The sequence below is a fragment of the Lipotes vexillifer genome, unplaced genomic scaffold, assembly GCF_000442215.2.
Source record: "Lipotes vexillifer unplaced genomic scaffold, Lipotes_vexillifer_v1.1 scaffold1130, whole genome shotgun sequence".
Lineage (NCBI taxonomy): Eukaryota > Metazoa > Chordata > Mammalia > Artiodactyla > Lipotidae > Lipotes > Lipotes vexillifer.
The window spans coordinates 490,654-517,250 of record NW_006797877.1 but is presented as its reverse complement, the minus strand read 5'-3'; the positions used below and the strand labels follow the sequence as shown (position 1 = coordinate 517,250).

Here is a 26,597-nt window from a genome sequence, read left to right as displayed (position 1 = left end):
AGGGAGCGGGCCATGTTGCATATCTGGAAGGGGAACATTCTAGGTAGAGGGAACAGTGAGTACAAAGGTCCTGAGATGAGCTCACATCTGTGTGTTCTAGGAACAGTAGATATGAAGAGAACAGGAGAGAGGTACCTGGAGGCCAGGTCAGGTAGGGTTTTACTCTGAATGAGTTGAGAAGCCAATGGTTCTGGGCAGGGGATTGACATGAACTGACGTTTCATTTGGATCACTAGTGGCTGTTACATCAAGGATAGACTGTAGGTGTTAGGAAACCAGTTAGGAGCTATCACAGTAGTCCAAGTGAGATGTGATGGTGGCCTGGACCAGAATGGCTCTAGTGGAAGTAGGGAGAAGTGGACCTGAGACGTATTTTGGAGGATGACCAGGAATTGCTGACAGACTTACAGTGGGATGTAAGAGAACTACGTGACTGGCAGAATTGAGCTGCCGCTGTTTTTTAAGGAAAGGAAGACTGCAGTTGGAGTGGGCTTGTTCAGAAGGAGTGGAAAGGGCAGATAGAGAATTCAGTTTTGGACATATTAAGAGTTCAGTGTTCAGTTCTGGACCTCTGAGTAGACTGGTTGAGTGGACAGCTGAACGTATGAGTTAAATTCGGGGAGAGGTTGGGGCTAGAGATAGATGTTAAGTCAGATGACATTGACTTTTTGTGTCGACTAATGGAAAATTGTAATTTTGATTATCCTTTCATTTGTAGGACTGTGGTTTGAATACGAAAGTATGATATATTTGAAAATAAGTACTATGGTTTATGAACTATAATGTAATATTATACTGTGTCTCAGAGTAATGCTATGAAACACAATAATCATAACAACTGTAACAGATAGTTATAATTCTGAACCAGATAGTTTGATTAAAATAATTCTGACATTTTAGAATCAATCTTCATTTTGAACCTGTCCAAATATTTACATTAGAATTGAAACATATTCAAAGCTAAAATTGTTTATAAATGATCGAACTGGGGTGTAATGATGATCTCATACTTTCTTACTGCCATGCTAAAGAATTAAAAATCTATATATTTTAAGATTAAACAAAACCCTAAATAATGCTATTGCTATAATTGTATTTATTTTTATCATGTTACATATTTACAAATTGATGAAAGACGTGGTGTGGCAGAGAGAAGGGAAACAAACAAGGCCTTTTTGTTTTAGCTAGGCGAATCTGGATTCAAATTCTGGTTGCACCATTAATTGTATAACCTTTGCAAGACTTGGTTTCCTCATTTTCACAATGGAAAAGGTAATAGTCTGTTTTAAAGATGCCAGAGAGATTAAATATACTTTTACACATAAAACACATAGAACAGCCCCAGGCACAGAGTAAATTTTCAGTAAATATTAACTTCTGTTTTCTCTTTAAATATTTGAAGGCTACCATGGGAAATATGGGTGCACTTATAGATTTGATTTGCGTTGTATTCATTGAGAGTCAGTATAGAATCAAGCCCAGTTGATCCAACTTCCACGAGTGGGGAGGGATCTTCAGCTCAGTATGTGGAAGAACATTCTAACAGAGTTTTCTAAAATTGTAATGATCTGTCAAATGAGGTAATGCATTTCTGTTATAGCAGTTATTCTGTATAACTGAAAAATCACATTTCCAAAACGTTGTAAAGATTTAAGCTCCAGATAGGTTTTATTGTACTATTACATGATTTTCAAATTTAATGTTCCATTTCCCAATTTGGCCATTATGTGATTTTATACTATTTAAGTTGCTTTATTCCACAAACATCATATTCATCTTTAAGTAGAAGAACCAAGACACAGAAGAACCAAGTTTCTGCTATAGCTGTTTGACACTGAACTTACATAGGTGCAATAGAGCCGATTTTCTGGTGAATTTAATCAGTAAAGATACCCAATCTTGTTCATCCCTTAGGAAAATAATTTCAGATTTTAGTTCCTTATTCTAAGTTATTAACAAAACTACTCAAGTCACTAGAAGTGGTATAGATAAAATTCAGCTATTTTCCAGGCCTCTCCTATTCACATTCAAAAAAATACAGCATTGAAGGTGCTTTGAAAGTTACCTTAAAAATGATAGCAAATCTTAGGGAAATGAAATGTTTATATGTGTACTTTTAGTATTACAGTGTCCATTTTTTGTACTTTTAAGAGTCCAGGTTTTATGTTTAAAGTGAACATGGTATTTATTTAGCTGGATGCCAACATTCCAACTAATATCACCTTTGATGTGAGCAAATGAGAAAAGATTCAAGAACTATATACTTCATTAATTTTTAGAAAATATTAATTGCAGAAGCATATGAAGGGGAAGTAAGAAAATGCACTGCAGGGCTTCCCTGGTGGCCCAGTGGTTAAGAATCCGCCTGCCAATGCAGGGACACGGGTTCGAGCCCTGGTCCGGGAAGATCCCACATGCTGCAGAGCAACTAAGCCCGTGCACCACAGCTACTGAGACTGCGCTCTAGAGCCTGCAAGCCACAACTACTGAGCCCGCGTGCTACAGCTACTGAAGCCCGCGTGCCTAGAAACCGCAACGAAGAATAGCCAGCCCCCGCTCGCTGCAGCTAGAGAAAGCCCGCATGCAGCTACGAAGACCCAACACAGCCAAAAATAAATAAATTAAATTAATTAATTAATTTTTTAAAAAATCCATTGCAAGCACTTCATTCTGGTTGACATATTTTCTAGTTGTTTGTCATTAAGTCTAATTGTTTAGTGCATAAGACTATGTCAGGGCTCACCTTCTACATCAGGCTTATGTTAATAATATTATGATGATACACGTATTAGCTTTTCCAGAAAATGATAACGGTAGTAGAGTTGGGGTGGTTGTGGTGGGATAGCCATCCTGAGAAATTCAGGTGTCTGGTAATTTTACAGCTTCCCCCCTCTGTAGTTACTGGTTTAAAGCTAGCCTACAAGACGTTGCTGTGCTCCAAACAGTTTATACAGCATCAGTTAGATAAAGATTGGTTGGTATTATTAAGTAATTACGGGATTTGTTTCTTGGTTTTTGCTCTTTTATGCCTTGTTTATATATTAATTCATATCTACATAGTGTAGACTACAATTTACAGATTAAATAGGAAAATACTGAAATTAAAAGACTTATGGAATATAGACAGTTGCTTTGATAACTTACTTTAGAATGAAAAGCTTTAGGTTTTTGGGAGCATTATGTCTCAAAGTAAAACTTTCAAATGGAAATAATTTGCTGATTTTTTTTTGCCACATTGATTTTGGTATTGATGCAAATGTTATTTATAATATCAAAGTGAGGAAATAGTTTTCTCTTGTTTCCCAGGGGACTTAGTAAATGGTGGGATTAATGGCCACCATCTGTTTAATCTCTAATCAATATTTGCTTCAAGAAATATCTATTCGATAAGAAAATACTTGTCCCAAATTGGTATCTTATCGAAGATATACAATAATAAAACTGCTTTTAAGTTCTTAGGACCTTTAGATGAAGATTTCTGTGCAGAAGATTTTTACTTGTTGGAAAAGATAACATTGACTAATTTAGTAGAGAAAATTGAAGACATTGTTGAAAGTACAGAAGTCAACTCAAAGACGTAAGTATTTAAAATTGTAAGAGCAATTCATTTTGGAGTTTTTTTGTATCCGATTTTTTCTTTTTAAGATTAGAAAATGTTTCAAATACACATAGAAGATACAATGAAAGACACGTAGAGAATATAAAGAAACAGCGGACGGTAACCATTTGCTTACCACTACCAAGCTGTAGATGTTAATATTTCGTTTTATTTGTCTTGACTGTCCCATTCTCCCTCCCTCCCTGAGAGGTGACCATCTTCTCAAATGTTGTGTGCATGATTCCCATATATGTGCTTATACTTTTGCTTCATATGTAAATATCTATTATTAGTGTTTATTGTGTTAAAGTCTTGACTTTTTTAGAGATATGCTATTATACATAGGCTCCTTTTGCAGTCTGCCTCCGTAAGAGCTTTATCCATGTTCATGTATATAGAGCGAGCTTATTCATTTCAGTTTCTGCTTGGTACTTCATTTTGTGAATATACTGCAGTTCATTTATATACTCCATTACTGAAGTACAGTTAACTTGGCTTTAGCTTTTTACTATTATGGAAATGCTGTCATGAACCTGGTTTACGTGTGTCCTTGTACAATGTGTGAGTTCCGCTAGAGTAGACGAGTGTTGTTATTGGGCTGTAGGATAGATAGATGTACCTCCGGCTTTACCAGACGGTGCTAAATTCTGCCCTTCAAAGGAGTTGCAACAATTAACACTGCCACCAGAAATGTAGAAGAGTTCGTTTCCCCAAGTCATCACCAATACTTGGTGTTACGCAACCTGTTAATTTTTCCTATCTGATGGATGTGAAATTGCGTCTTGTTTTAATTTGCACTTCCTTGACTTCTAGTAAAGTCGAGTATCTTTTCATATGATTGTTTTAATTTATGTTTGCTCTCCCTCCAACGTGCCTACGGTTTTACGTATTAGAGAGTGTGTGGCCAATAAATAAATACCTTAAGAAAGTTTACGAGTAGATTATGGTTTGGATTAACCCATTTATTTTATGTTTATTAAGTGGCCATTAAATGTAATGCTCTGTGAAAGATATGGTAGGTATTACAAATAAAAATAATATACAGTGTACAGGACCTATAGTCCAGCAAAACGTGTTATAGTAGACAGATGCTGACAGTACTGACAAGGTTCTCAACCACTCTGACTCTAAATTTGTTTATAAAATGGAGATGCCTATCTTTTCTCTTTCTTTCTTTCTTTCTTTCTTTTTTTTTTTTTTTTTTTTTGTTTTTTTTTTTTTTTTTTTTTTTTTTTTTTTTTTTTTTTTTTTTTTTTTTTGGTGGAGGGGGACATTTCTTAAAGTTCAGCTAACATTTTCTGTTCCAGCATATCATTGAACATATACATTTTCTCTATTATGGATTTTTTAATTTGGTTATATTTAATCCAGGTATTTATTTTGTACAATTTTAGTTTTCAAATGAATTTGAAACTAAAGAAATCTGGGCTTATTAACTATATTAAAAGTTCTTTGAAAGTAGTTATTCTGTCATTTAATTTTTGTTCTTCCTGCTCTGCTTTCTTTCCTACATGGGTCCCAGTGCTTGGATATATAACCAGCACTCAGCAAATATTGATTTGAATTGAATCATTCTCCATATTCTTATAGACACTATTAGGAACACTTATGTGTTTAAATATCATATCAATGATAAGAAAAAATAGGATGACCTTAAAAGCAGCAGTCACTTATACAAGTTTGGAAGAAAGGTCACTTATATACAGTTTGTCTATTGGAGATATTTTACATTAAATTCCCCTTTCTTGAGACATTAATTGTGACATAAAATATGGACCTTCCTTTCCCCCTCAAAACTCATTTATCTTGTTTCTCCAGCCTGAGTGACCTTGTTATGAAAATCGATGCCCTTCTTTCCTCTTTACCTAAACATGCATCTCGGTATGATGTCACATTTCTTGAGGAAAATCACAGGTAAGATGTATTAGTGCTGTTTTTTTTCTGTCACTGCATCCTGTACTGAATTATGGTTACCATATGTATTCACAATGTAGCAAAAGTTAAAGTAGAATTAAAAGTTGTTAGAGAATAAATGTATTTGACAAGATAGGGAAAAGAAATTTTAGTTAATTATATTCTAGTAAATAAATGACATATATATATACACACAGATTTTATATATATATATATATATATATATATATATATATATAGGATATGAAGTTTCAAGTAAGTTAAATCTAGTATGATTTGTCTTATTCTCATCTTTCTTCCACATTCAAGATCATTTGGAATTTTTGCAGTATAATCTTTATAAATAATAATATCTTTATATTCTCAATGTATAAAAGGCTCAGTTACTGAAGAATTCTGCTTAATAAAGTGTAGACATGTACAACAGAATGTCCCAAACTGTGTTATGGAACATTACTCTGAAATGTTGACAGATATCTTCTGAGGGAAAAACTGTAGTCAAGTAAATTTAGAGAATACTGAATCTTTTGGGGTGGAGGAGTGAGATTTTCAGTGTGCATCAACATATTGACGATTATGAGATGTGGTGTGGCTAAAAGAAAACAAAAGAAAAGTTCATTTTTGGTAAACTCAACAGTTGGGTAACTTATTCATGGAACACTTTTTTTGTTAAAAATTTATTATTTCATAAAAATTAGGCTTCCAAAAAGAGCCATCAGAGAAATACTGTTTTAGAATAATAAACTAGCTTATAATTTTACTGTATAATACTTCCCCTCTAAGATATTTGAAATAAAATTCATCAAGCTCTATCTACATACATAAAATAATCTGAGTCCCCAGCAGGAACTTTTTTTTTTTAATTTAAAAATGAAGGACCACTTAGAATGGGAAAAAATAATCAGTTCGACATTATATAACTAAACTATAGACATGTTTTATTTTCTTTTTCTAATCACTGCTCTTATAAAACTAAAATGAGACAAATTACTTTATCGTAAACTTAAAATGGCTGCCACTTCTAAGTTTTCTGATTTTATGGTAGATGCGATCTTATATTGCTTCTGTTTACTGTATTACAAGATAACACATTCTTTGGCTGTAGAAGGTCTTATCTTTTGAGGTGTCTTCACACATGTATAGTAGTATCATTCTTAGGAAAAATTACTTTCTAAAGAGAAATTATCTAGCACTATTGGGAATGAAGTTTTTATTTTTTTCAGATAACTGAACTGAGATTCAATACTTTTAATTTTAAGTATTTTAAACACATTTAGCAGAATTCTTTTTGCAAACGTCTTTGATTTCCCAAATACCATATGCTGAAATAATTTAACACAAATTATTGACAACTATCATTGCAAACATTAATCACTATACTGTTACATAGTTATATTTAGGAATTTTGATATGTTTGGAACTGTTTACTCCCACATTAAATGTCTGAAGCATTTGATCTTTCATAGGTTATTTTTGTTGTAGTCTCTGCTTTCTTTCTTTAGCTCTCACATCAATCAACGTGTCCTGCTGCTTTTAAGCCTTCTTTTATATAGAAGGATATGATGTGACTTTGTGACAGTGGTTTACAATTCTCCAGTTTTTTTCTATTTATTTCTGGGGCATTGTTACAAATATTTATAAATGGATATGTAGTATATGTGTATTGGTATGCATCTATGTTTATACAATAATACATACTCATCTAATGCGTGCCTTTTTTAAAATGCAAAGTCAGTAATCTTCCATTTTTCTGAGTTCATGTGTATAATTTAGGTATTTAACTTTTCCTCCTGTGTGTTTACACATGTTCGTACGATCTATTTATCCATATCAACTTTGGTTGTGTGGCACAGCATGAGCTTTCTTGTCAAAAAAAAAAAAAAAAGAACAGCTTTTTCATCCCAGTCTACTACTTACCTAGCTATGTGACCTCTCTTAGCCTCAGTTTCTTAGTCTATAAAATATAGGTGATGATCCCTACCCTTCAGGGGTTTTATGAGATTCAGGCCTACTGTCTTAAGTATAGTAGATATTTATTTAATGCATTGTAGCTATGTGTATTTGTTACACAAATAACGAGGTGCTTCTCACAACTTGGAAATAAGAGAAATAAGATTGAACCTGAAAGTTAAGCCATAAAATCAACTCGTATTAATCAGGGGAGAAATGTGAATACTTACCTTAAATGTAGGATCCATGTCAGCAAGACTTGATAATCTGACTGAAGGTCTTAATTTATCGAAGAAACAATGACTTTGTTGGATTTCATTTGTGTTCGAAGCCTAGAAAAAGAGAGAAGCACATTAGCAATGCTGGGCTGTGTAGTCTGGGTCAATCAGAGCAGTAGAATCACTGTTGCACACACACGTGCATGTGTGGTATATATGTATGCATATATATATTGGGAAGTGTATAGATAAGAATTTATGTATGTATGTATGAATGAATGAATTGTTATAGGATTTGATGTTACACAATTGTGGGAGCTGGTTAAGTAGTCTCTGTAAGGCTGTTGACTTCTGATACTGGAACTTTAAGTTCACAGGGCAGGCAATTAGGAAGAGAGGTAGTTGTCAAGAGGGGAGAGAGCAAGAGACAGTTGTCAAGAGCAAGCTGGAATCCCACAAGTATGGACTGAAACCTGTGTCAGTTCTTGCTGCCTCTGACCTTCGTGCATAGCAGGTGTCCTGCAGAAGATGGGAGCCCTATCACAATGCTAAACACACATACGTGACCTAGGAGTCAGAGAGCAGAAGGAGGATCTTGGGGAAGGTAGAACCAGTGGGGGCCTCATGCCAACGACATTGAGTAAGCAGATCAGTAACAAAGTGTGTGCACTAGAGAATGGCTGCCGCCCCCCTCCTGCCCTCCAGATATCCTCTTCTGGCCCACCCACCAGAAACGTGAAGGAAAGGGAATTCTGGAAAATGTCGTTCAGCCTAAGCAACACACATACTACATAGGTGATGGGAACTATGGGATTCTGATTCATAGAACCTCACAGAATTGGTAGTAGTCTGGGGGAAAAAACTTAAAGTAGCTGTCAACAGATGCCTACTTTAGCCATAATAATGTCTCATGAAGCATATAGAAAACAACCAGTTTTGACTAGTGCTACAAGTATGACAGTAATTTGTAAAATTTTCACCGAGAAAACTAAAGGAATTAACCATTGTAGATAGTCTCTTTAATTTAAAACATCTGATTTGTAGCCCTGGTTTCTAGCAGCAATTATCTACCAGGATTTGTCATCTGATTCTGACACTCCTGTTTAAACATTATTAAATCTTATCAACTGCATATAAAATAAAATGTCTTTCATCTCTCTAGGTCAGAAGACCCGTATTTGAAGTGAATTTTATATTAGCTTTTATTTGATTGCTGAGAAATTATTTCACTGCAGAAGTCTAGATATTTATAGCCTTCTTGTACCAAAGAAGACTAAGATCCCTGTAGTCTTACAGGGGTGCAGTTTGATTTGGTAATCTTTTTACCTTTGTAATATGTAAGATATTTAATTTATACATCTCCAAAAAAACGGATTTCCTATGTTATTGTAGTGTTAAAGCAGTAATCAATTGGACTGTTCTGTACTTTTAATTAAATATACCCTTTAAACTTTTCATTAAATTAAATATAGAATGGATTATCTCCTATTGGCCTTTTCTGTGCTTTGAATGATTTTCCCAACATTTTCCTTTAAAGATTAGTCCATCTTCTAACTTAGATCAGTGAAAGACAAAATGGAAAGGTCAGAAGGGAGGAGGTGTGGAGAGGATGACTTAGGTCAAAATAATATGAAAAATTTGGGTGTTTATCCCCTGAGCTTTCCTGTTATAATATGTTGGGGGTTTTTTTTGTTTTTGTTTTTGTTTTTGCGGTATGTGGGCCTCTCACTGTTGTGGCCTCTCCCATTGTGGATCACAGGCTCTGGACACGCAGGCTCAACGGCCATGGCTCACGGGCCCAGCTGCTCCATGGCATGTGGGATCTTCCCGGACCGGGGCACGAACCCATGTTCCCTGCATCGACAGGTGGACTCTCAACCACTGCGCCACCAGGGAAGCCCCTATGTCGGGTTTTTAAAACTAGTAAATTTAATAGAAGTACTGAATAGTTAATTCTGTCATTCTCAAGTTTGAGAAAATATATTTAACACAAAAGCATCTTTGTTTTATTTATTTATTTATTTATTTTTGGCTGTGTTGGGTCTTCGTTTCTGTGCGAGGGCTTTCTCTAGTCGCGGCGAGCGGGGGCCACTCTTCATCGCAGTGCGCGGGCCTCTCACTATCGCAGCCTCTCTTCTTGTGGAGCACAGGCTCTGGACGCGCAGGCTCAGCGGCCATGGCTCACGGGCCCAGTTGCTCCACGGCATGTGGGATCTTCCCAGACCAGGACTTGAAGCCGTGTCCTCTGCATTGGCAGGCAGATTCTCAACCGCTGTGCCACCAGGGAAGCCCCTGTTTTATTTTTTTACATTGTATGATCCATGAGAATCATGGGATTGGGGAGCTTAAAATTATAAAGTTTTTTCACTATAATAGTATTGTTCTTTGAAGAGTTTTTAAAAAATCATTCGTCCATAATTTCTTACTTTCATTTTCTCTAATTCTTTGCAGTTTTCTAATTTATTGAACGCAACATTAAACTTTTAAATTTGCATTTCCTTCTGTGAAATAGCCAGGATTTTTTAATCCAGTGAGAAAGAAAGAAATTTATAAGAATGTACGTAGCTAAGATTAATTAGGCAGTTGAATAAATTGAACTCATTGTTCATCTTATTTTTTATTTTTCTAGCATTATAAAGATAAATTCTCAGGAGAATGATATGTCCTTTGATGTCATTGCTATTGTTGATCCATTGACAAGAGAAGCACAGAAGATGGCACAGTTATTGATTGTAAGATATCATATTTTATTAAATATTACATATATTTATTATATGATATGTACTACTTTTATTTTGAAATTTATCATCTTTTCAGGTCTGTTTTCAAGTATAATCAAATGTTTGCTCTTGATTCTTTCATACAGCGTTCTAAATATTTCAGTGTAGAAAATGAAATGATAGAGGTATGCCTGTGGTGTTATGGCAGTACCAGGTTAGGTGTTAATGTGGACGTAATTGCTGTCCCCATCGCCCCGAAAATTCATACGTTAAAGCCCTGTCCCCAGTGTGACTGTATTTGGAAATAGGGCCTTGACAGAGTAGTTAAGGCTAAATGAAATCCTGTGGGTTGGGCTGTAATGCAGTAGGATCAATAGCCTTATAACAAGAGGAGAAGAGAGATCTTTCTCTCCTCACAAACATAAAAAAGAGTTCATGTGAGTACACCACCACCTGGCAGCCATCTACAAGCCAGGAAAAGAACCCTCTCCAGAAACTGAATATGCCAGCACCCTGACCTGAAATAAATTTCTGTTGTTCAAGCCACCCAGTGTTTTGTTATGGCAGCCTGAGCTAACTAATACAAGCATCTTCCCATCATCATCTTTCTTACCCCAGGTGTGGAGAATGGCTTCTGGAGAAGCCGATGTCTAAGGGTAATTAGTATAATAAGCTTAAAGTATAATAAGTAACATTAGCCAAACAGGTGAAGCTAGTGGAAGAAAGAACTTGAAGGCTATGTTCAAAAGGTTTGGCCACTGTGACAAAAGCAAAGTAACAGTACCTTCGAGTCTGAAGTTGATTTCTGTCATCTCCCCGTCCCACTGTAAGCCACCTGGAGTTGCCAAGGCAGCTCCACACGTGAGGGACTCAGACATCTTCTGTACTGTTCAGCCATCCTCATGAAGCAGCTTGTTGCCAGCAGTCTAAGATCGCAACATCATCTCTATTTCTGCAGCGGGAAGGGGAGAACAAGGGCCCAACCCCAAACATATTCCATCCAGTTGCATCCCTCTGACCAGAATGTAGCCAGCCAGCCAGCCAGCTGCACCTAGTCACAAGATTCTTCCCCCTAGGAAAGTAGAGGAGACAGATAGCAGACTCTGAAAGGACATTATGTGGCTCATCCTTGTACTGAAAATTTTAAAAATTCAAATTGTGATGCAGCTTTCAGTAGTTTAAATGTGAACAAGCTAGTTATGTTGGAAGGCTATATATTTTTTCCTGATGAGTTTAAAATTTGGGGATACTTCTGTTTGAAATTACTCAATACTTTGTTTTTTTAAGACACATCAAAAAATATTCTCAGAAGAGGAAACTGTTTGTTCTTTGACACTTTACTTTTGGAAACAGGCAAAAGTAATTAGATATTAAGTCTGGTGAAAATGTAAATGATCAAGCTGGGTCATACTGGTGTATACTCTATCAAAATTTCAAAATGTTTCTCTCAGAAATTAGTTTGCCTTTTCAAATCAAATCGGAAAAATGGGTGGTAGGTATCTGTTATAAATGCATTTATTAATGTGTACAGATAATTTTGGAAATGCGTTGCCATTCTACCTATTCAGTGTATAATTAGGGCAAACTTAATTCCACAGCTGATTTACTTGCCTCATTCCTTCTTTCTGCGTTTGTGTACCTTCAGACTTTAACTTCTTTAGACACACTATTCATATTATCCTCTAGAAAACAGAAATCAGTAATCATACCTATGAGGAATGGAGGTAGTATGATTCCCTATTCCTATGGGGATTCATTATCCAAAAAAAAATTGCTTACCTCTGAAGCTTTTATGTAAGCATAGAATTTAGGAATAAGAAGTATGGGTTATACAGAAATATAAAATATGGAATTGCATTCCAGTTTACATCATTGGTAACAGTAGCAAACTTTGTTTCTGAGCAACTCAGAGCTTCACATAGCGTATTATTTCTTACTATAGAGAAAATGTATGCTGTAAATTTGTGCTGTAAGGCACAAATTAATTTTCTGGAAGAATGGTCAGTGTCTCCTTTAACAGTTGGAAGAAACAGTGGCTCAGCAGCCTCCATTGTAGCTAATAGGAGTGATTGACTGGGAATTAAAACTCAAAGCTCTTAAATCTTTGGTCTGTACATTCTAATTTCTCCTCAAACCTGTACCCTTTCCCTTCCATATATCTGTTTTATTCTTCGCCTTTTATCTATGTCCTTTGTTGTCTAATATCTTTCAAATCTTCACTGACTTGTCGCCTCTGTGGAGGTGGGGACTATCAAAATTAATAATTCTCCTACTTCAGTGCTCTCGGGCAGGGCTCCCCAACCCTGGGCCACGGACCAGTAGCGGTCCGTGGCCTGTTAGGAAACAGCAGAGGGTGAGCAGCGGGTGAGCGAGCGAAGCTTCCTCTGTATTTACAGCCGCTCCCCATCGCTCACATTACCACCTGAACCCCGCCTCCTCTCAGGTCAGCGGTGGTATTAGGTTCTCAGGAGCGCGAACCCTACTGTGAATTGTGCGTGAGAGGGGTCTAGGTTGCGCACGCCTTATGAGAACCTAATGCCTGATGATTTGAGGTGGAGCTGAAGCGGTGATGCTAGAGCTGGGGAGTGGCTGCAAATACAGATTATCACTAGCAGACAGGTTTGACTGAACAGAGACCATAGTAAATCAGTTGCTTGCAGACTCATATCAGAACCCTATCAGTGAGTGGCAAGTGACAGCAAGCTCAGGGCTCCCACTGATTCTGCATTATGGCGAGTTGTATAATTGTTTCACTATATATTACAATGTAATAATAGTAGAAATAAAGTGACAGTGAATGCAGTGCACTTGGATCATTCCAAAACTACCCCCCACCCCAGTCTGTGGAAAAACTGTCTTCCACGAAACCAGTCCCTGTTGCCAAAAAGGTTGGCGACCGCGGCTCTAGGGAAATAAAAAGAAAAGAGAGTATTTTATCTGTATGTAGCCAAGACCTTCGTACATCTTTTACAATGTAGATGAAATTCCAAAAGGATCAGGGCACCCTTGCCATCGTTGTTGTGAGGTCACCACTTTGTCTTTGAAGTCAAGGTTCTAATAATTATTTTACTTGTGCTTCAGTAGTAAGGAAATTTGGATACCAGTAAAGAGAGTCACACTAGGCAAAAGGTAGGCAGCATAACCTTTGGGCAGTGACATCAACTGTGTGGATTCAAATCTTACTTCTGCCGTGACTTACTGTGTGATCTCGGGCAAATTACTGCATCTGTCTGTGCCTCAGCTGTGTAAAAGTAGCTACCTCGAAAGGATGTTGTGTGAATCAGATGAGATAACGGATGTCAAGTATTAATGTAGTAGCTGGTAGATAGTACATGCTCCATAAGTGTTAGCTATTAATTTCAAATATGGAAATTTTTTCTAATAGGTACTTGGCAAGATTATCAACATGAAGATAAAATTGTTCATGAACTGTAGGGGTAAGCTTTCAGAAGCCCCTTTAAAGAGGTGGGTCTACGTGAACATAATTGCATTTTGAAAAATTTGCAAATGCTAAAAGGAAAAAAAGGAACACAATTACTGCATCTGTTATTTTTTTCTTCACAAAATGTTTAACTGAAGTAGATCAGAAGATCAGAGATAACTTATTAACCTTAATTGATATAAAATTAAAGTAACCTAACCAGTAAAATTGACCCAGTCTAATTACAGAATTTACATGGTTTTATGTTCATCCGTGGGTGTTTTTTAAAATGTGATCTAGGAATACCTATTTAGAAACATACAGTGGGGGGCTTCCCTGGTGGCGCAGTGGTTGAGAGTCCGCCTGCCGACGCAGGGGACACGGGTTCGTGCCCCGGTCCGCGAAGATCCCACGTGCCGCGGAGCGGCTGGGCCCGTGAGCCATGGCCGCTGCGCCTGCGCGTCCGGAGCCTGTGCTCCGCAACGGGAGAGGCCACAGCAGTGAGAGGCCCGCGTACCACAAAAACAAACAAACAGACAAACAAACAAACAACAAAAAGATATATACAGTGGGTTCAGCAACATGGATGGACTTAGAGATTATCATACTAAGTGAAGTAAGTCAGAGAGAGAAAGACAAGTACCATATGATATCATAATATGTGGAATCTAACATATGATACAAATGAACCTACCTACAAAACATAGACAGACTCACAGATATAGAGAACAGACTTGTGGTTTTCAAGGAGGAGGAGTTGGGGGAGGGATGGATTGGGAGTTCAGGGTTAGCGGATACAAATTATTATATATGGAACGGATAAACAACAAGGTCCTACTGTGTAGCACAGGGAGCTATATTTAATATCCTGTGATAAACCATAATGGAAAAGAATATAAAAAAGAATATATATACAGTATATGCATAACTTATCCATTTGTTCTGGATCCTTGCTTTATCACATAGTTCCTGGTTCTGTGTCTCTAACCTCTCTACTAGCCCTCTTCTTTCAGGCTTAAGAGTTATTCAGTTTTCTAAAAGAAATAAACTGCTCCCTTACTTTCCTCTCCTCTGGAGGCCTGGCTTTTCCTCCTCTTCCCCAGTCTTTGTCATCTCAGCTTTGCACAAGTGTGGCCAGGCCCCCTCTTCATTTCTCATTCACCGGTACCTCCCACTGAAGTTGGGCTTTGACTGAATCCCAAAGAAATTGCTGTTTGCCACATCCATGGGATACTTCTTACTTAATGATGTTTCTGCTGCATTTGACAGTACCAGCTACTTGGTTCGGACTGTGTTCTCTCCAGGGTCTCCTCTTACCCGCTCTTCTGTTTTGCCTCTGCCGGCCTGCCTGCCATAGGCAGCTTCCCGGCTGCCAGTGATGACCGCCCCTGGGGTCACACTCAGCGTAGATTCTCCTTGAGTGCGGGCTGCACCTGGTGATTTGCGTTCAGTGAACAGAATATGGCAAAAGTGGTGGAATGTCTCCTCTGCAATTAGGTTGTAAGAGGCTGTGGCTTTTGTCTTGCTGGCATTCTCTCTCTCTTGCTCTTGTGTGCTTCTCTACGCTTGCTGGAGATGCCCTTGTGGCAAGGACTGAAGGAGGTCTCCAGCCAACCACTAGTGAGGAGCTACTGCCCTCATGCCGGTGGACCTTGAGGAACTGCAGGAGCCTAGGAGTGGATCCTTCCCCCGTGGAGCCTTGAGATAACCACAGCACAGCGGACACCTTGATTGTAGTCCCAGAATCGTGAAAGTCAATGTTCTTAGTATTATAACTGTTTCTTATTATGTAAGGTACTAGGGGGTGAGGCTAAATACATTAAGATTGCTGGTACTTCCTAAAGCTCTATTCATAAGCAGCTGCTTTAAACTCACTCGTTTGTTTTTAATTGCACTTTTTGAATTAGTACCAGAATTTTAGCTTAAATCTTACTTGCTTTCTGGTTATCATTTCTCTTCATGTTCTTAATGGTGCTAAGAGCTAATAAAAATCACTAAACGTAGACCATGCTCAAACTTTGAAGAAGAACCAGTGAGTGAATACAGATCATAAACTGCTGGAACCTGCATAAGTCAGTATATCTTAAAGGGATTCTAATCGTGTTCATTAAGAAATGATTAACAAGGGTATATAATATACACAGTCTTATAATAGATAACAGTGTAAACAAAATAATGATTGCCTACCATTTACATAAGCACTAACTTCAGTATAGTGCGTTTCTAGTCTTTAAGACTTCAGTGTGTTTTAAGTCTTTAGCGTGTTTTTAACTGAAGACTTTCTGGTCATGTTTTTAAGCCATTTTCAGTTTTAAAATATTTTAGAAGAAATCTCAGTTTGGGTCACACTATGTATTTTATTTATGTTCTACCAACAGCTTTTACCGTTTTGTCCTGGAACCGGAACTGACGTTACCACCTAATGATGTTACTGGACCAGTGGCAAAATTCTTGGATATCCCTGAATCACCCCTTCTAATCCTCAACATGATTACTCCTGAAAGCTGGTTGGTTGAAACAGTACACAGCAACTGTGACCTTGATAATATTCATTTAAAGGATGTAAGTTATAAAGAAAGAGGAATAGGATAAATTCTATGAGCTATTATTCCTGTACCAAGTGCATACTCACTGCTCACCAGAATTTTCTCCTTTATGATTCTAGGTCCTGATCCAGTCTTTCCTTTGAGTTTCGAGTTTCCCTAACTTCCAGATTCAGCTTCTCTGGTTTTATGGGTTCTTAAGTGCCCTCACTGTTTTTGTTGCTTCACAAGTGCTGCCCTAAGATGAGCAATGTAGAAACTATGGAGACAGATGAATGGCAGTTTAGGACAAAACCATTAAGTACCTGTGCCCTTCAGCTTTTGTTTTTAACTCAGAGAGGAACAGTTTCATCTGAAATTCTTTTTTGCCCCACAGCTCATAGCCAGAGAAAGCAGTTCTAATGAGATTAGGGTAGAAAGCAGGAAGGAGTTTGCTCATATACTTCGGGCTGAGTGCATTCTTTCCCACCGCCGCCAGCGTGACCCTTGTCCAGTAAATGACCGGACTTCTCTTCCCCACCTGTAGTCACTCAATCCACAGCGCGCACACACACACACACACACACACACACACACAGAAACAAAACCACTGACAGGAGACTATTTTATAATATTCGAAGTCTTTCCAAACGTTCTATTCAAAATTGGAAAGGCATTCAGGAAGCACACACAAAAAAAACAGAAGCATTTTAGGAGAGTTTACCTAGAAGACAGGTATCTAGAAACTGGGGTGGCTGGGGGCAGTAACTTCCTTCTCACTGTCCTCCCCGTTGCCCGGTTCTGCACAGCCTCTGACCTATTTCCAGTTCTGCATTTGACAGCTCCTTCAGAAGGTAGCCATTACCTTGACCCAGGCATAAACATTTTACCTCTAATAATTTGGTTAAGGTTGTTCATTATTTGTTTCTCATGCTTTTCATGTGTCACCTTTTGTCTAAAGATTTTCCTTCTAGGCAGCTTTCTTCTGATTCACTCATGTGTAGATTCTGTGGGATCCTGAGTCACTTCCCTGGAGCATACTCACCTGTACGACCAACTTTACCCACCTGGAGAAGAACCTAAAGCTCAGTCATAGCAAAAATCATCTGAAATCGGTCCTTCAAATTGAGGGGAAAAAATAGAAAGAGAGCAAAGCAATGAAATCCATGAGGGAAAGTTCAGAAGTGAATTTGGCATGAAGTAAAAAAAAAATCCTGTTTCCTCCACGATTAGTTGGATCTCTGTTGGTCTGTTGGTTCTTCATTAAGAGAGTTCAGCAATATATATCAGTAAATAACTTTAAAGATTCTAACCAAAAGGGTAAAAAGTTTGCGGTGGGAGAATTAATGCAGCTTAAAGATTTTAAATTGAGTCTGCTGGTAAAAAAAATTTTAGTTTCTGTTGAACAGTTAACAGAGATTAAACATTTTGTTGTGAGTGGCAAATATAGCAGTGCCTTTTTAGAACCTATTTAAATGAACAGTATTTTAGAAGGCTAAAATAAACAGAAATAATTTCCCCTGGCGTCGTAGATTATATGAGTAAACAAAAGGAAATTACAAATTCTACCAGCTGTAAAAGTTAACTTCCTCTAAGGCTCTTCTCTTCCACTCTGTGCTGTACATACTTACAGTTTTACCTGCAACTCTCCTAGAAAACTATGAAATAACAAAGACATGTGCTCAAGTAGAAAGAAGGAGTTGTAGGTAAAGGAAAAAAGTGAGACTAATAATGAGAGATGTGTCACTACACACTAGCTTGTATAGTCAGTACTCCTTGCTACATCGAATTCCCGAACATTATATAACCACCTGAAAAAAGCTTGATCTAGAAAGATTCTTCCTTCCCAGGTCTTTGTTCACATGGCTTATTGCACAGCCGGCATTAATGCCATTATTAAAGGTGACAAAAGTGGTTCTAGGAAGGCCTAAAGCGTGACAGTTACTTTTACCTGCAGTTCAGAGGTGGTTCTCAGAGCTTGTAACTAGAACTGCGTCCAAAGGCTCTCTGGTTATATTTCATCATAGCCTTTATCTGACAGATGTCAGAATACCTGAAACAATAGTGATTGTTTACCCAGTAAAGAGGAAGTGAGTAAATAAAAGATTGCTGAAGGAAAATGGTATGTGGCTATGTTAAAAGAATTCACAGAAAAATGCATTAGCCCCTTTTGAAATATAAATAATTTAGACATCAGTTCTGTTGACAAGGCATTCATTGCCAATGTAAGTTGTCAAAGAATTCCTATTTGAATACCATAGATAATGTTAATAAACCCAAATGTTAATCTTTATAATCAAACTTATACTTTTATTAAAGGAGGAAGCTAAATTCTTAACTATGCAGTCACAGAACGATACAATAAACACTTCTATTTAGAAATACTAATATGCACCAAAGTTATATTGGAGAGATCTTAAATTCATGTCTCATGTCAATAGTTAATACTTAGAACAGATAAATAAAAATATAAAGGAGATGTAAACATCAAAAAAGATCACTAGCTTTCCTATTCTTGCTAAAAATAAACCTTGATAATAGGAACTAATTTAACTCAAATCACCTTTATGAAATTATTATAAAACTTTAAATTTTCACAAAATTTTAAATGTTCACTAGAAAGTACTCTTTGAAAAATGAATTTGCTATTTTTAGTGTTGTGGTTTGAATAAGTCAACACAATTGATGTCTGTTATACAAATATATAAGGAAGAGAAATTTTCACATTAATGTATTATAAATGAAGATATTATTTAGTCACAAGCTGATTGAATGTATTTGAACTCTGCCCTGATATCTAATTCATAATTTAAAATAGTTAGGCTTTACTTCATAATCTCTCTGGGGTAGTTTCCTTGTCTGTAAAGCGAAGGAGTTAAGCTAGATGGTCTCTAGGATTTCTCATATTCTGAGACTATCCCATGGAAATCTTTCTACCCAAAATGCTGTAAGGATTGTGGATACAGGTTAATGAAGTATATGAAGTTCATCACTAGAGTAGTAATAATTCAACAACTAATTCAGAGCTCAACTAAAGTCATTGAAACAAATGCTACTTTCAAACAAGTTACTTATTTTATGTTCTTAAAAACAGCAAAATTATAAGAACAGGGCTCAAGAAAGAAATACTGTACACAAGTGCTATAATTATTTCTGTAGTAACTACAGGCAAAGAAAAACAACTATACAGTACAGAATATTTTCAAATACTCTGTATGCTAAACACCATTAAAAGTAGTATCAAAAACCTCGTAGTGTGAAATAAAATTAGAGATAGATAGCATCGTTGTCTTATCTGCTCAACAAAATTTGCCAGACTATATAAAAATCACTTACCATTTGATTTATTTTTATGTTCGGTTATGTTTTTCATGTGATGTAGAGAAAAAACTTTCTCCCTAAAATATTTATTATAACATTTGCAGTAGAGTAAAATCTGGAAACATTTGGAATGTCCAGCCATTTAAAAGGATGTTTTAAAAAAAAGGACATGTTCTTAGAAAACTATATTTAATGAAAAAGGTTATACTTTCTTAGAAAAAAAATTATGGAGAAAAAGTAGAAATCGGTGCATTGACGTGTATATGAATGTTTAGTCTGTAGGTAGTTTCTATTTTTTCCCTTTTACACTTTCTTATGATTGCTCAATTTTCTTGAATGAGCATATGTTTTTTTGAGTGCAAAACAATTCACTGTTAATTGTTTTTAATTGCAAGAAAGGTGTTAACGATGACAAGTTGGCCTTCTTGCCAGGTCTGAAGCAGGAGATCTAGGGCAAAGCCAACAAAGCAGATTCTTTGAGTGCTGCAACTTACCGAGGCACCCATCCATTCTCACATCTCTCCTGCTTGTGATTTTGGTGCATGTGTCATAATGTTGGAGTAGAGCTGATGTCATGGGAAAGGAAGAAAATTCATCATGAGCTTTAGTGTTCAAGAAATTGATGCAGCTGTTAGGTTCCCTTGTCTAAAAGAAAGACTTGAGATTGCCCCCCAAAATATATTGGCTAATATTAAAATAATCACATATATTTATTACAAAATTTACATCATGAGAACTACTAACACCCAAAAAACAATGACATATTTCCTCCGTAGATTGAGAAAACTGTCACAGCAGAATATGAGCTAGAATATCTACTGCTCGAAGGACATTGCTTTGACATAATCACAGAAGAGCCTCCTTGGGGTCTGCAGTTTACACTGGGCACAAAAAATAAACCTGTTGTGGTTGATACAATAGTGATGGCCAATCTTGTAAGTATTATACATACTCAGTGGATGATACTTAATTAGGTGTTTTGGTGAAATCCTCCAAGTTTTCCTAATAATATGAAATAATTTGTATCCTACTGTTACTGAACAGCTCCCAGAAAACAATCCTTGAATAAGGTAATTAAATAAAAGGAAAATGAAGGGAGTCCTACTTTCAGAATGTGCTTTTAAGGTTATTGCAAAGTCTTCTTCCTTGGCATTCATTTATAGAAATCATTCATTCCACAGTTAGTAAACACTTACCTTGGAGTATTCGTGAATAATCTTTCTTGAACAATTGGACCTCATTTTCATTCATTATAACTATGATCATGTTTTTCTCATCTTAAAAGGGATATTTTCAATTAAAAGCAAACCCAGGTGCTTGGATACTGAAATTACGCCAAGGAAAATCTGAAGACGTCTATCAAATAGTTGGGTGAGTTATATAAACCACTTTCAAATTTTTATATATAAAAATACTAAAATACTCACAAATACCATTAGTATAAAACAAAAACTTCTTATAAAACTGTGACATTTGTCCCTATCATTGTTTTATTTCAAAATATAGAAGGTATGGCTAAAGTATACATCTTGTTCTTTACTCCATCTCCTAATTTTCTATAGACTTTTCCATGTGTTAACATAATGAACATATTTATCATTTAATGACTATACAGTATGTATAGCATCTTATATAGCAAAGCCATTTTCTGTGAGTCATGTTCAGTTTTTCATTTTTATAAATAAGAATTGGTTTCTTTTGTAGTAAATTTCCTACTCATTAATGAGTCTAGTATAAAGCAGGGATCATCAAACTTTTTCTATTAGGAGCCAATAGTAAATATTTAATGTTTGAGGGCACATATGATTTTTGTCAATATTTTCTTTTTCAACAACCATTTTAGAATGTAAAAATCATGTTTAGCTCATCAGGGGCCATACAAAAATAAGCCACCAACTTGATATTGCTCACCAGCCATCGTTTGCCAGCACCTGGTAAACTCTTTTTTGTACCCCTTAATATCTGTAGTGTTCATTTATTTCAATAAGTATTTATTGGGCACCTATGATTATAACAAGCAGTGTGCTTAACAAAGGTAATATACGGGCAGGGGTTATTGTACCTTTGTTTCAGTGCTTTTTCCCCTTTTCCTTATAGTGCCTAGAACATAGTGTCATTCAACAAACATGCTTAATAATTTAAGCATACAAAGCTGGGAATGCTGGATTCTTCTTTTTAAATCTTTTTTTTTTTTTTTTTATTGAATGAAAGATTCTTTAAATTCTGTAGTGCTTTACAATTTTCAAAAGTTTCACACACACTATTTCATGTAATCCCATAATAACCCTTTTCTTCCCTATCCCTATAGTGCCCCCCTTTCCCCCTCCCCACTGGTAACCACTAGTTTGTTCTGCTTTTTAAAAATATTATTCACTAGTTTATTGTATTTTTTAGATGCCACATATAAGTGATATCCTACAATATTTGTCTTTCTCTACTTCACTTAGCATAATGCTCTCGAAGTCCGTCCATGTGGCTGCAAATGGTAAAATTTTATTTGTTTTTAAAGGCTGAATAGTGTATGTGTGTGTGTGTGTGTGTGTGTGTGTACACACACACACACACACACACACAACACAGCTTCTTTATCCATTCATCTGTTGATGGACGCTCAGGTTGCTTCCGTGTCTTGGCAATTATAAATAATGCTGCTGTGAACACTGGGGTGCCAGGACTGGAATTGCTGGATCATATGGTAATTCTATTTTTATTTTTTTGAGAAACCTCCATACTGTTTTCCACAGTTGGCTGCACCAATTTACTTTCCCCCCAACAGTGTAGGAGGGTTCCTTTTTCCCCACATCCTTGCCAACATTTGTTATTTGTGTTCTTTTTGATGATAGCCATTCTGACAGGTGTGAGGTGATATCTTGTTGTGGTTTTGATTTGCATTTCCCTGGTGACAAGCAGTGTTGAGCATCTTTTCATGTGCCTGTTGGCCATTTGCATTTCCTCTTTAGGAAATGTCTGTTCAGCTCCTCTGCCTATTTTTTAATGGGGTTGTTTGTTTATTTGATGCTAAGTTGTATGAGCTGTTTATATATGTAGATTATTAACCCCTTATTGGTCATATCATTTGCAAATGTTTTCTCCCATTCAGTAGGTTGTCTTGGTTTTGTTGATGGTTTCCTTTGCTGTTCAAAAGCTTTTAAGTTTAATTAGGTCCCATTTGTTTATTTTTGCATTTGTTTCCCTTGCTTTAGCAGACAGATCCAAAAATTACTGCTGCAGTTTATGTCAAAGACTGTTCTGCCTGTTTTCTTCTAGGAGTTTTATAACATCTGGCCTTACATTTAGGTCTTTAATCCATTTTGAGGTTATTTTTATATATGGTATTAGAGAATGTTCTAATTTCATTCCTTTACAAGTAGCTGTGCAGTTTTCCCAGCACCACTTATTGAAGAGACTGTCTTTTCTTCGTTGTATACTTTTGCCACCGTTGTTATAGATTAAGTGACCATAAGTGTATGGGTTTATTTCTGGAGTCTCTGTTCTGTCCCATTGATCCGTGTGTCTGTTTTTGTGCTAGTACCATACTGTTTTGATTACTGTAACTTTGTAATATAATCTGAAGTCAGGGAGCATGGGGAATGCTTAATTCTGTGATAGGGTGAAGGCCAGGGGGAAGTCAGTATTGACATCAGAAATGAGATAATACCTCAAGAGAGTTTTGAAGAATTACAGGAACTTACTGCTAGTCATCTGACAGCCAGAACATTCCAGGAAGAGGGTGGAGGTACAGATCTCTCATCTAAAACTCTTAGGGCCCTATGTGTTTTAGAATATAGCATTTTCCAAATTTTAGAAAGTTAGTATAGTACACATATCATATATTATGATGTATTGAGCAGGATCTAAGAAAGCACTTCATTAAATATCATTTCTGTCACAAACGTGTGAAATTCACACTAAAGGAATATATAATGACTGTAAAAGAAAACAAAAAGACAAGACACAGGTGGAAAAAATATTTGCAAAGCATTATTCAACAAAGAATTATATATAACATATATAAAGAACTATCAAAATTCAACAATAAGAAAACTTAATAAAAAATGTACAAAAAACTGGAGCAGACTCTTCACCAAAGAAGATACATGGATGTCAAATAAGCACGTAAAAAAGATGTTCAACATTGTTAGTTATAAGGAAAATGCACATTAAAACTGAAGTGAGATACTGCCACACATCGATTAGAATGTGTAACATTAAAAAGACTGACACTAACGAGTGCTGATGAAAATATGGAGCAACAGGAACTGTCATACACTATCATTAGGAATGTAGAATAGTACAGCCACTTTGGTACAGTTTAGCAGGTCCATAAAAATTTAAATACACATTTACCATATGATCCAGGCATTTCACTCATAGGTATTTACCCAACATAAAAGGACATATATGTTCATACAAAGACTTGTACATTAATGTTTATAGCAGCTTTATTTGTAATTGCGAGACACTGGAAAGAACCCAAATGCTAACAAGTGAAGGAATTATCAAAATGTGGTATGTCCATCCAATGGAATACTACCCAGCAATATAGAGGAATCAGCTATTGATACATGCAGTGACATAGATGAATCTCAAAATAATTAATGCTGAGTAAAAGAAGTGAGGCAAAAGAAAAAAAGAGAGTCTATACTGTATGATTCCTTTTATAAGTTGTAAAATGGTAGGTAATTAAGACAAACTGTGGTGACGGAAGTCAGATCACTTGTTGCTTGGAGATGGAGGGCAGGTGGGGTGGGGAAGGGGCAGGTAAGCAGGCAAAGTATTGGAGATAAACAGGTGAATGAAATACAGTTCCTACCCTTCCACAATTCATCCCAGTAGGAAAGACAGTTAAGGAAATGAATGACAGTAAAACATTTTAAGTGCTACAAAAGAGTGCTGTGGTGGTACAGAAAATAAGCAAAATACACTGCGACTTTCATATTGACTCTTCTTAAAAAAATCGTGGTTTCAAAGGATAAATTTGCTTCGTCTTCTTTGGTCTTTGCAAACTGTACTGCCAAGAACTCTGTTTCTAAATCTGCCACTATTGTTTCACTGTTGTTTTTTGCAAACAATTAGGTAAGCTGTGATTCAAATTCCTTCTCTGCCACCAACTCTCTGTATGAGTTTGCAAAAGTTTCTGAAGTCTTTATTTCCTCATAACAAGAGGGGATAATCCCACCTATCCTGTGGGGTCTTGGTAAGGACTACATGAGATTCGTGTCTCATGTCCTGAGTAAATGTCCATTTCCTCCTCACTTACTCTTTCTTTCTTCTTTACAATTACATATATTATTGTATATTGTATATGTATATTGTATAATCTATATGCAATATGTATTATATATAATATGCATAGTATATATTATGTAAAACAGTTACTATATTAGGTTCTATTTTATCTTCTTTACCATTATTTGTTATTATACACAGCCTATAAATGGATGGTTTAGGGAGAAAACAGCCCCTGATTTTATATTTCAGTACCACTAACAAATTAGTGCAAAACTGATTTTTCTCATTCACAGTTAGCCAACTCTTGGTGATGGAAGGAATTTCAAATTTGTTTATGTTCCTTATAAATGACAATATCATAAATTTCTCTCAGTCGTAATTTACTTAACTCCAAATATGAATTAATATGTCCCTAGATAGCCAGAGTGGAAAAAACATAAATGATGCTACTCTTTGATTTTTTTGAAATTAAAGTTTCAGTAATGAAAAACAGGTCAATATGAAATATGACAAAAATGGAAATTCTGTTTATCCCAATTTATGACTTAGTTCTAATTGATATTACATTTATATTTAAGCAAAGTATTCTTGAAATATGCTGAAAAGCTAAGCTAAGGTAATATTGACATGAGTTTCTAAGTTCAGATTTTAAAACCATGACTAAATAAGTTGATATTTTTAAATTTGCCTTTTTGTTTATTAGGCATAATCCTCACATATGTACTTTTTATGTCTATCCATGTTTTTATAATCTTTAACTGCAAATCATCTACCCATACTCTGTGTTGACTTTTATTTACCTTGAATTCAAAAATACTCAATAAAATTATTCTCTCCTAGAAAATTTTTGTAGCTCTACTAAAATCAGACAAATGCTTCTCAGATTTTCCTAATTACAGAGAACAGCAGATGATACTTTACATATACATATATATTTTTATACATGCCTTCAACATGCTAAATTATTTTGCTAGTCTTTTTCACTTGAAATCTTCAGGAAAACAGATTACCTAATTAGTAGTTATACATAATTTTAGTTTTACGCCTTTGAAACTGATCTGTGCTTTATATAGAAGGCAAGAGAGGTTTCAGAGCTCTGCCCACTGGCCCTGGCGGTGGTTATAGCTCACTCTTTGTGAAGCCCTTCTGTGAACTCTTAGAAGGTCTCTAATTGCTGCACCTCACTCTCTTTTGATTCCCTGGTCCCAGTTGGTGCATCTCTATTCCAGGTGGCTTCTCTATCATCTTCCTCAGTCTCTGGGCATCCTGTGCTATACCCACAGCGTATTTTTGCTGAGGTCTCCTCATATCCCCAGGTTGCTATTTTGGCAGGATGCATGACTACCCCATGATAACAAAACCAAATCTCTCCTACTTGGCTACTTCTGATCCATGAGAAGTACTTACACATCACTTGCCTAGCAAACTCTAGGAGTGCAGGCCAGTCTCAAAGGCAGTAAGAGTGGTAATAGGTCACTCCTCAAATATCAGTCCATGGTCCATTTTAGCTTTCCCAGACAAGAGCCAAATGCAGTCCTCTGTGTCTCGCAGCTTCAGGAAAGTGCATTGCAAAGTGCTTTCCCCTCAAAGCATCTACCTTACTGAGTTTAGGATTAGAAGGTAATGCTCCCCACACTTCCCCAGGGGGCGTGTAGAGGTGCACACTCACAGCCTGGCAACAGCTTTCTCCAGAGACGCTCT

At 36.4% G+C, this 26,597-nt stretch overlaps 1 protein-coding gene across 1 annotated transcript in view; it reads left to right on the top strand.

The window, feature by feature from the left end:
- The window catches only part of UGGT2 (UDP-glucose glycoprotein glucosyltransferase 2), a 160,928-nt gene that overhangs the window by 99,990 nt on the left and 34,341 nt on the right, over positions 1-26,597 (top strand). Inside the window, exons 23-29 of the mRNA XM_007469922.1 lie at positions 3,453-3,577; positions 5,417-5,512; positions 10,310-10,412; positions 13,786-13,865; positions 16,200-16,383; positions 20,441-20,599; positions 20,950-21,035. Coding sequence (XP_007469984.1) covers positions 3,453-3,577; positions 5,417-5,512; positions 10,310-10,412; positions 13,786-13,865; positions 16,200-16,383; positions 20,441-20,599; positions 20,950-21,035 — 833 coding nt within the window. The remainder of the gene's footprint in view (positions 1-3,452; positions 3,578-5,416; positions 5,513-10,309; positions 10,413-13,785; positions 13,866-16,199; positions 16,384-20,440; positions 20,600-20,949; positions 21,036-26,597) is intronic.